Genomic DNA, 12,460 nt, shown 5'->3' on the forward strand with positions numbered 1-12,460 from the left:
GAGGCAGGAGAATGGCTTGAACCCGGGAGGCGGAGCTTGCGGTGAGCCGGGATTGTGCCACTGCACTCCAGCCTGGGTGACAGAGCGAGACTCTGTCTCATAAAAAACAAACAAACAAACAAAAAAGCCACAAAGCAAACCTCAGTCCCTCCCAATGGAGGATGATCCAGGTTCAAATATCAACAGCAGCAAAGTCGAGAAACCTGCTCTGAACTGGCACAGTCCAACAGACCTTTTGGTAATAAAGAAAATGTTCTACAGCCCCTCTGTCCACTAAGGAAATTCACTGGCCAAACGTAGCTCCTAAGCACTTGAAATGTGGCTACTGTAACTGAGGAATGAAGTTTTTATTGAATTCATTAAATTTCAGCAGCTGAATGTAGCTAAGGGCTACAACACTGGACCTGATAATATTACTCTAGCAACACCTCCATACCCTAAAAATGTCTCCCTGGTCAGGTGGTGGCTCATGCCTGTAATCCCAGAATTTTGCGGGGCCAAGGCAGGAGGGACTGCTTGAGTCCAGGAATTCAAGACCAGCCTGGGCGACATAGCAAAACCCTGTCTCTATAAAAAATACAAAAATTAACCAGGCGTGGTGCCACATGCCTATAGTCCCAGCTACTCTCAAGGTTCAGGTGGGAGGATTTTGGTTTTTTTTTTGAGACGGAGTCACACTCTGTTGCCAAGCCAGAGTGCAGTGGCACAATCTCAGCTCACTGCAACCTCCACCTCCGGGTTAAAGTGATTCTCCTGCCTCAGCCTCCTGAGTAGCTGGGACTACAGGTGCGCACCACCATGCCCAGCTAGTGTTTCTATTTTTGGTAGAGACGGTGTTTCATCATGTTGGCCAGGATGGTCTCAATCTCTTGACCTTGTGATCTGTCCACCTCGGCCTCTCAAAGTGCCGGGATTACAGGTATGCACCACCATGCCCAGCCCAGGTGGGAGGGCTGCTTAAACCTGAGAGGTCCAGGATGCAGTGAGCTGTAATCCAGCCACTGTACCCCAGTACGGGCAACAGAGCAAGACCCTATTTAAAAAAAAAAAAAAAAAAAAGTCTTCCTGCCATGTGCCCTATAAAATCAGTGAGGACAACCAAGAAAGTCCATGGGAACATGAATGACTTGCTTCTCAAAGCTCCACCCATCATGGATCCCCTGAGGTCAGGCGTTTGAAACCAGCCTAGCCAACATAAAACCCCGTCTCTACTAAAAATGCAAAAAAAAATTTAGCTGGGCATGGTGGCAGGCGCCTATAACCCCAGCTACTCAAGAGACTGAGGCAGGAGAATTACTTGAACCTGGGAGTTGGAGGGTGCAGTAAGCTGAGATCCCGCCACTGCACTCCAGCCTGGGCAACAAGAGTGAAACTCTGTCTCAAAAAAGAAAAAACAAAAGGTATCACCCACTAGAGGCACAAAGAGTTCAAAGATCACGTCTGCCCCACAGGCCCTTCCAGAGATGAGCATGGGCCTGGGGTCTGGAGTCCCTCACTGCAGGGTTCCTTCTTCCAGCCAAGCATGCCATGCCTGTCTTGGAAGCCTGTCTACACCTGAGCACACTTCCTCTCAGCCCCTCACCTTGATGGTTTCCAGCTCCATGCGAAGGCGGTTATTTTCGGCCAGGAGGTCTCTGTTCCTGGTTTCAATTTGTTGCAGCTGCATCTCTAATTCAGCTTCATATTCTCGGCTTCCCTCCTGGAATTCTCGGAGTTCCTCTTGCGTATTTTCTGCCCTACAGCAGAATTGTTCATTGTCACGTAGTCATTTTTTTGAAGACAGAGTCTCGCTCTATGGCCCAGACTGGAGTGCAATGCTGCAATCTCGTCTCATCGCAACCTCTGTTTCCCGGGTTCAAGTGATTCTCCTACCTCAGCCTCTCGAGTAGCTGGGACCACCGGCGTGCACCACCACACCCAGCTAATTTTTGTATTTTTAATAGTGACAGAGTTTCACTATTAAACTCTGGCCAGGCTGGTCTCGAACTCCTGACTGCAGGTGATCTGCCTGCCTCGGCCTCTCATGGCCAGGCTGGTCTCAAACTCCTGACTGCAGGTGATCTGCCTGCCTCGGCCTCTCAAAGTGCTGGGATTACAAGCGTTAGCCACCACTGTGCCTGGCCAAATTCAAGGAACATTTTTAAAATATCAAGCCTGAATTACCTTTAAGTCAAATTAGAATAAAGAAGTTAGGAGGGTCAGGGTACAGTGGCTCATTAAGAATTACTTGAGGACAGGAGTTTGAGACCAGCCAGGGCAACATAGCAAGACCTCTTCTCTACAAAAATATGTTTAAAAATCAGCCAGGCATGGTGGCATACACCTGCAGTGCCAGCTACCTGGGAGGCTGAGGCAGGAGGATCACTTGCGGGCCCAGGGGTTGCAGTGAGATAGGGTCACACTTGTGAAGAGCCACTGCAGTTCAGCCTGGGTAACAGAGTGAGACCCTGACTCTGAAATAATTTTTATTTATTTGAGATAGAGTCTCGCTCTGTCACCCAGACTGGAATGCAGAGGTGCGATCACAGGTGACTGCAGCCTCGACCTCCCAGGCTTAAGCAATTCTCCCATTTCAGCCTCCCAAGTAGCTGAGACTGTAAGAACATGCCACCATGCCTGCTAATTTCTGTATTTTTTGTACAGACAGGGTTTTGCCATGTTGCCTGGTCTGGTCTCAAACTCCTGAGCTCAAGCGATCTGCCTACCCAAAGTGCTGGGATTACAGATGTGAGCCACTGTGCCTGGACCTAAAATAAATCTAAAATAAATAAAGGAAACTAAGGGGATTGGAATAAGGTCTCTATGTGCATATTATAAAGACCCATTAGAAATAAAAACAGTGCCAAACCAAACACAAACACACACCTCCCAGATATGAGCACTGACCAAAACACAGTTTCAAATCTTATAATCTGCAGCAATATATTTTGCTAGGTATAGGGAAAAGCTCTTTCCCTGTGCACAAAGAACTTACCAGATGTGGCATCTAGGAACTGATAAAAACCCTTCTAGAAAATGAGATGGACACCAGGCACAGTGGCTCACGCCTGTAATCCCAGCACTTTGGGAGGCCGAGGCGGGTGGATCACCTGAGGTCGGGATTCGAGAGCAGCCTGGCCAACATGGAGAAACCCCGTCTCTACCAAAAATACAAAATTAGCTGGGTGTGGTGGCGCATGCTTGTAATCCCAGCTACTTGGGAGGCTGAGGCAGGAGAATCGATTGAAACCGGGAGGCGGAGCTTGTGGTGAGCCGAGCTCGTGCCACTGCACTCCAGCCTGGGCAAGAAGAGTGAAACTCCGTCTCAAAAAAAAAAAAAAGAAAAGAAGATGGAAGGTCAGGCATGGTGGCTCATGCCTGTAATTCCAGAACTTTGGGAGGGTGAGACAGGCAGATCGCTTGAGGCCAGGAGTTTGAGACCAGCCTGGCCAGCATGGCAAAACCCCGTCTTGACTGAAAACACAAAAAATTAGCCAGGCATGGTGGCGGGTGCCTGTGATGCCAGCTACTTGGGAGGCTAAGGCACGAGAATTGCTTGAATCCAGGAGGTGGAGGCTGCAGTGAGCCAAGATGGTGGCACTGCACTCAAGCCTGGGCAACAGAGTGAGACTCTGTCTCAATAAAAAAAAAAAAAAAGAAGAAAAAGAAAATAAGCGAACAAAATGGAAAGTAGCATAGTAGGATAATCAGGACCATAGGTCTGGAGTTCAAATTCCAGCTCTGCTACATACTGGCTGTGTGACTGTGGGCAAGTTATCTACCTTCACTGAGGCTCAGTTTCTTCATCTATAAAATGGGGTGCTAATAGTTTTTTCATGGGTAGTTTTGAGATAGTATAAGTTAAGCCTTTCACACTGCCTGGCACATAATAGGCCTGAAATAAAGGGTTGCTGTTCTTTTTATAGAAGAAAGAGAGCTCACACCTGTAATCCCAACACTGTGGGAGGCAGGGGTGCATCACTTGAGTCCAGGAGTTCAAGACCAGCCTGGGCAACATAGTGAGACCCGTTTCCACAAAAAGAAAAAAAAAAAGCCTGGCCTGGTGAAGCACACCTATAGACCCAGCTACTTGGGAGGCTAAGGCAGGAGGATCACTTCGGCCCAGGAGTTTAAGGCAGATGTACACTATGATCACACCTAGGAATCGCCACCACACTCAGCCTAGGTAACACAGCAGGACCCCATCTCAAAAAAAAAAGAAAAAAGAAAAGCAGGTGAACTCAGACTGACCTCTGTTTGTAGGTCACTGCCAGATCTTTCCAATAGTTAGCTTCTTCCTCCTCGGAGCTGAAAGTCTTTCCGGAGTCCTCCATTGTGAAAACAGGGGAAGAGATCACTCTCTTTGTGGCATGGTGTCTAGGGGAGAAGGTTTTAAAATGATTACCCACATCTGGTTAAATAGGTGATCCTCTTTAACATTAAAAAAAAAACAAAACAAAACTTTATGCTGGGTTAAATTATTCAGTACTGCCAAAAATCTGAAGCTAAACCCAAACAAAAGACAATCCACTCACCTGTTACATGCCCTGGGTTAACATCAAGGCTCATGGACATCCCTACACAAATATTTATTGAGCACCTACTAAAGGACCTAGGGAGCCACATAAAATGTCTCCAAGATGCCTGCCTTCCCTAAAGGGGCCTCACAGTCTGGTGGAGGGAGAGGGGCAGTGGGGGCTGGAATGGAAATTATGCATAAACAATAATAATTATTATAATTATTATTTGAGACAGAATCTTGCTCTATCACCCAGGCTGGAGTGCAGTGGCGTGATCTCAGCTTACTGCAACCTCTGCGTCCTGGGTCAAATGATTCTTATGCCTCAGCCTCCTGAGCAGCTGGGATTACAGGCATGTGCCACCATGCCTGGCTGATTTTTTTATTTTTAGTAGAGACAGGGTTTCACCATGTTGGCCAGGCTGGTCTCAAACTCCTGACCTCAAGTGAACCACCCACCTCAGCCTCCCAAAGTGCTGGGATTACAGTCGTGAACCACCGCACCCAACCCCATGTAAATTTTGATAAAACTATGTGCCTAGTGTAGCCGCAGAAATGTGCACAGGATTTTGACATGCAATAAATTGCATATACTTGCGTATATACATTGGTGTGTTTTGAAATATGTATGCACCTGAAAACCCATCATCACAATCAAGATAATAAACATTTCTATCAGTGTCCAGGATATTTAAGAAGTTCCAAACTCAACCTGAGAGTCCAAAAAGGCTTCCTAGAAGAGGTGACACACGAGGAGCATGTGAAAGAATATGAAAGAGCCAGGTGCAGTGGCTCACGCCTGTAATCCCAGCACATTGAGAGGCTGAGGCAGGCAGATCATGAGGTCAGGAGCTCGAGACTAGCCTGGCCAATATGGTGAAACTCCATCTCTACTAAAAAAAAAAAAAATACAAAAATTAGCCAGACAGGGTGGCATACGCCGATAGTCCCAGCTACTCAGGAGGCTGAGGCAGGAGAATCGCTTGAACATGGGAGGCAGAGGTTGCAGTGAACCAAGATCGTGCCACTGCACCTCCAGCCTGGGTGACACTGTAAGACTCCATCTGAAAAAAAAAAGAAAGAATATGAAAGAACTGGAAGGCAATGGTAATTGAGGAGGGTAGGAAGGAATGAGGAGAAACAGCCAGGCACTTGTTAGGGGAGCTAGAGGGAGTCTAGTAGGCTTGGGTTGAAAGTTGAGGAGTGGAAGTGAACCTGGAGAGACTGAAATAGAGGGGCTACGTCACAGACGGCTTGTGCAAGATGTTAAGAAACTCAGTGGCCATCGGAAACCATTGGAGGAAGTTTAAGAAGAAAGTGATGTGATATGAATGTGATATGATGGGCTCTCCTGCTTACATAGCTGGTCCTGGTGGCCATGGACAGGCAGAGGAAGGACCAGGCCTAAGAAAGGGAGCTCCTGCAGCAATGCAAGAAAGGAAGGTGGAGACCAGGTCCGGTGGCTTGTGCCTGTAATCTCAGCACTTTGGCAGGCCAAGGCAGGCAGATCACTTGAGCCCAGGAGTTTGAGATCAGTCTGGGTAACTTGGTGAAACCCCGTCTCTACTAAAAATAGAAAAATATCAGCCAGGTGTGGTGGCACATGCCTGTGTTCCCAGCTACTCAGGAGGCTGAGATGGGAGGATCACCTGAGCACAGGAGGAAGAGGTTGCAGTGAGTCAAGATAGTGCCATTGCACTACAGCCTGGGTAATGAAGTGAGATCCTATTTTAAAAAAAAAAGAGGGCTGAGCGCAGTGGCTCAAGCCTGTAATCTCATCACTTTAGGAGGCCGAGACGGGTGGATCACGAGGTCAGGAGATCGAGACCATCCTGGCTAACACGGTGAAACCCCGTCTCTACTAAAAAAAAAATACAAAAAAACTAGCAGGGCGAGGTGGCGGGCGCCTGTAGTCCCAGCTACTCGGGAGGCTGAGGCAGGAGAATGGCGTAAACCCGGGAGGCGGACCTTGCAGTGAGCTGAGATCCGGCCACTGCTCTCCAGCCTGGATGACAGAGCGAGACTCCGTCTCAAAAAAAAAAAAGAGAAAGGAAGGTGGCCTGAATTAGAAAGTGAGAATAACCAGGTATACTGGCTCACATATACAATCCCAGCACTTTGGGAAGCCAAGGCAAGAGGACCACTTGGGGCCAGGAGTTCAAGACTAGATTGGGCAACAAACATAGCAAGACCCTACCTTGACAAAAAAAAAAAAAAAAACTTTTTAGTAACTTAGACTGGTGTGGTGCAACACATCTGTAGTCGTAGCTACTCCGGAGGCTGACGAAGGAGGATCATGTGAGTCCAGGAATTGGAGACTGCAGTAAGCTATGATCACCGTACTGCACTCCAGCCTAGGCAAGACAGTGACACCTTATCTAAAAAAACAAAGTAGGAATGAAGATGGAGGGGACAGAAATGGACTCCAAAAATACCTAAAAGGCAAACTTACCAGAACTTGACGAATTATGACTTTTGGGGTAGGGGAGAGAGGAAAAGGAGGTGAGGACATCTTCTGGGGCTCTACCTTAGGCAACTGGGTGCCACCACCATCCCCATCACCAGAGATAAAGACTTTCAGAAGGTGGCTGGGTGCAGTACCTCATATCTGTAATCCCAGCACATTGGGAGGCCAAAGCAGGTGGAATGCTTGAGCCCAGGAGTTCCAGACCAGCCCGGGCAACCTGGTGAGACCCTATCTCTACAAAAAATACAAAAACTAGCCGGGCATGATGGTGTGTCTGTAGCTCCACCTACTTGAGAGGATTAAGGACAAGGAGAGGTCGAGGCTGCAGTGACCCATGACCATGCCACTGTACTCCAGCCTGGGCAACAGAGCAAGATCCCATCTCAAAAAAAAAAAAGGACTATCGAAAGGAAAACTTGGCCGGGCACGGTGGCTCATGCCTGTAATCCCAGCACTTTGGGAGGCCGAGGCGGGCGGATCACGAGGTCAGGAGATCGAGACCATCCTGGCTAACATGGTGAAACCCCGTCTCTATTAAAAATACAAAAAATTATCCGGGCGTGGTGGCGGGCGCCTGTAGTCCCAGGTACTCAGAAGGCTGAGGCAGGAGAAGGAGTGAACTCAGGAGGAAAAGCTTGCAGTGAGCCGAGATCGCGCCACAGCACTCCAGCGTGGGCGACAGTGTGAGACTCCGTCTCCAAAAAAAAGGAAAACTCTTGGGTAGGTGGGTGGGGGGTTAGGGAGAGATAACAAACTTAGTCTCAGACATTCACAGCTTGACATGTCCATGACACACCTACATGCAATATCGGAGCTGAAACTTAGGGTTGAAATTGGGTCAACAATATCCTTTTGAGAGTCATGCGTCTGTAGCTGGTTTCTCTTTTCCTTGTGACAATGAGAGAATCTCCTACGGACTCTGTATGGAACAAAGAAGAATGCCAATATTGGAAAGGTGGGCAATTTAAGAAATGGTAACCAAAGGAGGCAGAGAAGAAACAGAGAGAGAGAGATGAGGAGTGAGAGAAATGAGAATCAGGAAGTGTGCTGTCCTGGGAGTGGACGGTTTCAAGGGAAAAAAGGGAAACACTCCAGTGTCACAAGGATGCAACAGAGAAGCAGGGAAGATAAGGGCTGGAAAATATCCACGAGGCTGAGCGAAAGTCGGTCACTGGCGGTGTGAGCAAGAAGAGTTTCTACATAGTGGAGGAGGAAAGACAAAGAACTGAGTGCGGGAGTAACTGGGAGGTGAAGAAGAGGAAGGAGATGTAATTCTGGAGAATTACCCAAAAGAAGATGAAACAAATTAGCCAACAGCTAGAGGATGTGGCTGGTAAGGGCTCTGGCTCTCAGGACTTTGAGCTGATTCACAGGAGAGGTGAGGAAAGCACATTTTCTTTTCTTTTCTTTTTTTTTTTTTTAAGAGATAGGGTCTCTGTCATCCTGGCTGGAGTGCAGTGACACAATCATAGCTCACCGCACCCTTGAACTCCAAGGCGGCAGTGATCCTCCTGCATCAGCCTCCTGACTAGCTGGTACTACAGGTGTGTGCCACTATGCCCACCTAATTTTTTTTTTTTAAGAGATGGGGTCTTACTATGTTGCCCAGGCTGGTCTCAAATTTCTGGGCTCAAGCGATCCTCCTGCCTCATACTCCCAAAGCACTGGGATTATAGGTGTGAGCCACCACACCCGGCAAGAAAGCAGACTTCTATTAACAGTTGGACTAATGGTTTGTATACTCCCTGTTGATAAGAGTCTGTCTGATGTAATCACCTATATTCTGAATTTATTTGAGGCTCTGAGCTTGTCAAAAGGGCATAAGAAATCCAAATAAGATTGTGTCCAGGCTGGATTCAGTGGCTTGCGCCTATAATCCCAGCACTTCGGGAGGCTGAGGTGGGCGGATCACAAGGTAGGAGTTCGAGACCAACCTGGCCAATATGGTGAAACCCTGTCTCTACTAAAAATACAAAAATTAGGCAGGTGCAGTGGTGGGCACCTGTAGTCCCAGCTAGTCAGGTGGCTAAGGCAGGAGAATCGCTTGAACCCAGGAGGTAGAGGTTGCAGTGAGCCGAGATTGCACCACTGCACTCTAGCCTGAATGAACACAGTGAGACTCCGTCTCAAAAAAAAAAAAAAAAAAAAAATTATGTCCATGGCCGGGCACAGTGGCTCACACTTGTAATCCCAGCACTTTGGGAGGCCAAGGCGGGTGAATCACCTGAGCTCAGGAGTTTGAAACCAGCCTGGTCAACATAGTGAAACCCTGTTTCTACTAAAAATATAAAAATTAGCTGGGCATGGTGGTGTGCACCTGTAATCCCCAGTACTTGGGAGGCTGAGGCGGGAGAATCACTTGAACTCAGGAGGCAGAGGTTGTAGTGAGCCGAGATTGTACCACTGCACTCCAGCCTGGGCACCAGAGCAAGACTCCCTCTCAAAAAAAAAAAAAAAAAAAACTGTGTCCAAGGTCCCTTCCTTCCCTCAGGAGAACTCAGAGGCTGGTGTGTATCCTTGGGGACAAAAGAATGAGCAAAAACCATCACTTTCTAAGATACAACCAACAAGTTATAGTTGTGGTTAAAACATGAAATCATTAGGCTTAACATGTCAGTGTCAACACAGACACCACCACTAACTTCTGGTGGAAGTTAATGAGCCTCACCCATGTTGAGCCAATGACAGAGGTGGGCCTAATTCACGCAGAACCAGGAAATGCACAATTGTACCTAGATTCAAGCACAGAACTTACTGATAACTCTACATTTGTTGGGACCCATATTCACATCCTTTCTCTCTCCTACTTTTTCAATACTTTTTCATTCAGAGAAAACATGCTATTTCCCGACCCACCCATCCCTCTGGGAAGCAGATTCTCTGAAAGTTTGATCAAGGCAGAAAGGCGAAATGTCATATGCCCAGACGTGGTGGCTCATGCCTGCAATCCCAGCACTTGTGGGAGGCTGAGGCAGGCAGATGACTTGAGGTCAGGAATTCAGGCAGATGGGTTGAGACCAGCCTGGCCAACATGGTAAAATCCTGTCTCCACTAAAAATACAAAAATCAGCTGGGTGTGGTGGCAGGCACCTATCATCCCAACTACTCGGGAAGCTAAGGTGCAAGAATCGCTTGAACCCAGGAGGCAGAGGTTGCAGTGAGCCACGATCATATCACTGCACTCCAGCCTGGGCAACAGAGCAAGACTCCATTTCAAAAACATATAAACAAAAAATAAATGTCACACAAAGCTAATGATTTGTAGTTTTCTTTTTTCCAGACGTGCATTCATCTTTCCATCTTCTGTGACAGCACAATATTCCCTTCGGAGAATACCCTACTCATTTCATGAGTTCAGAGGGATCTGATATCATCCTCTGCATCTGGGAGGAGGCATATGCCTACTCATATCCTTAGTGATCAGCTCACCAGTTGGGCTAACCCACACAGAGCCAGTGACAGAGGTAGGCCTAATTTATGCAGAACCAGTGACAGTGTGAGCCTCACCCATGTTGAGCCAATGACAGAGGTGGGCCTAATTCACGCAGAACCAATGATAGGGTGAGCCTCACCCATGTTGAGCCAATGACAGAGGTGGGCCTAATTCACGCAGAACCAATGATAGTGTGAGCCTAACCCATGCTCAGCCAGTGACAAGTATGGGTCTAACCCATGCTGAGCCAATGACTGGCTTAAGGATGGGCCTAATACTGAGCCAATGAGGGCCCAGGTCCTTTTGCACAGCTGTCAAAAATGAAACTCTCCTTCCACTAGGGTTGGTAAGGTGGCTGGAGGTAAGCCTGAAACTGCTGGTGGTCATCTTGCTATCAGAAGGGAGAGCCTGCCTGAGAGTGAAGCCAAAACAGAGGAAAGCATGGCCAAGGGATGGAGAGCCTGGGTCCTGACAATATCATTTGAACACCTGGATGCAGCCACACCTGATTTAAGGTTATGAGATAATCAATTCCCTGTCTTGGTTACACCAGTTGGGGTTAGATTTCTGCCACACAGGAATCCTAATGAATGTATGTAGTCAATGACCTTACTTGCTCAAAGTCAAAAGGGTAGAGTGGTGCCTGGAGCAGTGGCTCATGCCTGTAATCCCAACCCTTTGTGAGGTCGAGGCAAACGGATCACTTGAGGTCAGAAGTTTGAGACCAGCCTAGCCAACATGGTAAAACCCCATCTCTACTAAAAATACAAAAATAAAAATTAAACAGGCATGGCGGTGTGCGCCTATAGTCCCAGCTACTCAGAAGGCTGAAGCAGGAAAAATCACTTAAGCCTGAGAGGCGGAAGCTGCAGTGAGCCAAGATCACTGCACTCCAGCCTTCCAGCCTGGGCAACAGAACAAGACCCCACTCAAAAAAATTAAAAAGGAGGTAGAGTGTTAATAGCAGTCATTAACGAGGCCAGGAGCAGCATAAACCTAGGCCAATGACTCCCTGCTCAAGCCATAAGCTCTAATGAGCCCAGATCTCATGTAATATGTTGTCATCAAACCAATTCTATAGCAACAATAGCCCAGGGCCAAGGCATCTATCAATGAGCACTGTGTGGCCATTAAGACACTGGTGGCTGCGTGCAGTGGCTCACGCCTGTAATCTCGACACTCTGGGAAGCCACAGCGGGTGATTCACCTGAGGTCAGGAGTTCGAGACCAGCCTGGCCAACATGGTGAAACCTCATCTCTACTAACAATACAAGAAATTAGCCAGGTGTAGTGGCAGTCACCTGTAATCCCAGCTACTCGGGAGGCTGAGGCAGAAGAATCACTTGAACCCAGGAGGCGGAGGTTGCAGTGAACCAAGATGGCGCCATTGCACCCCAACCTGGATAAGAGTGAAACTGCCTCAAAAAAAAAAAAAAAGACATTGGTGATCCTACTGAGGGCAGTCTCAGTCCACAGCATGGAAGGTCGTCAGCATACAATAAAGTGAAGAAGTGAGGAACCAGGAACAACAAAAGCACTGACTCCTCCTGAAGTTAGGAAAAAGATGTGCAAGATTCAATGTGATCAGGCCCCTGCATAGTTTTCTACGTATTTCCTACCCTACCAACTCTCATTCATGTCCCAGCCACACTGCCTTCTTTCCCTTCCTTGAACACCCAAGCCTGGCAGGGTGCGGTGGCTCATGCCTGTAATCCCAGTACTTTGGGAGGCCACGGTGGGTGGATCACTTGAAGTCAGGAGTTCAAGACCACCCTGGCCAACATGGTGAAACCCCATCTCTGCTAAAAATACAAAAATTAGCTGGGCGTAGTGGCACATGCCTGTAATCCCAGCTACTCGGGAGGCTGAAACAGAAGAATCTCTTGAACCCGGGAGGCGGAGGTTGCCGTGAGCCGAGATCCAGCCTGGGTGACAAAGCAAGACTCCATCTCAAAAAAATAAAAGAGTAATAATGATAATAAAAGAGCTTCTTAAAACACTGTTATCTTGGCCAGTAAGGTTTAAAAACTTAATCCTCAGGAAAGAAACGAATCTGAGATAT

At 47.8% G+C, this 12,460-nt stretch overlaps 1 protein-coding gene across 10 annotated transcripts in view; it reads right to left on the reverse strand.

Annotated features, from left to right (window-relative positions):
- The window catches only part of NDE1 (nudE neurodevelopment protein 1), an 83,716-nt gene that overhangs the window by 65,635 nt on the left and 5,621 nt on the right, over positions 1-12,460 (reverse strand). For 8 of the 10 annotated variants that reach the window (XM_033235641.1, XM_033235638.1, XM_033235639.1 and 5 more), the window contains exons 2-3: positions 4,231-4,356; positions 1,583-1,736 (exon numbers count right to left, since the gene is read on the reverse strand). In XM_033235641.1, coding sequence (XP_033091532.1) covers positions 1,583-1,736; positions 4,231-4,313 — 237 coding nt within the window. In that variant the 5' untranslated portion in view covers positions 4,314-4,356. Of the gene's footprint in view, positions 1-1,582; positions 1,737-4,230; positions 4,357-7,765; positions 7,884-11,699; positions 11,719-12,460 lie in introns of those variants that run through there. The other 2 variants (XM_033235647.1, XM_033235642.1) reach the window with 2 other exon arrangements.

This window comes from Trachypithecus francoisi, unplaced genomic scaffold, assembly GCF_009764315.1.
Source record: "Trachypithecus francoisi isolate TF-2019V2 unplaced genomic scaffold, Tfra_2.0 Lachesis_group15, whole genome shotgun sequence".
Classification (NCBI taxonomy): domain Eukaryota; kingdom Metazoa; phylum Chordata; class Mammalia; order Primates; family Cercopithecidae; genus Trachypithecus; species Trachypithecus francoisi.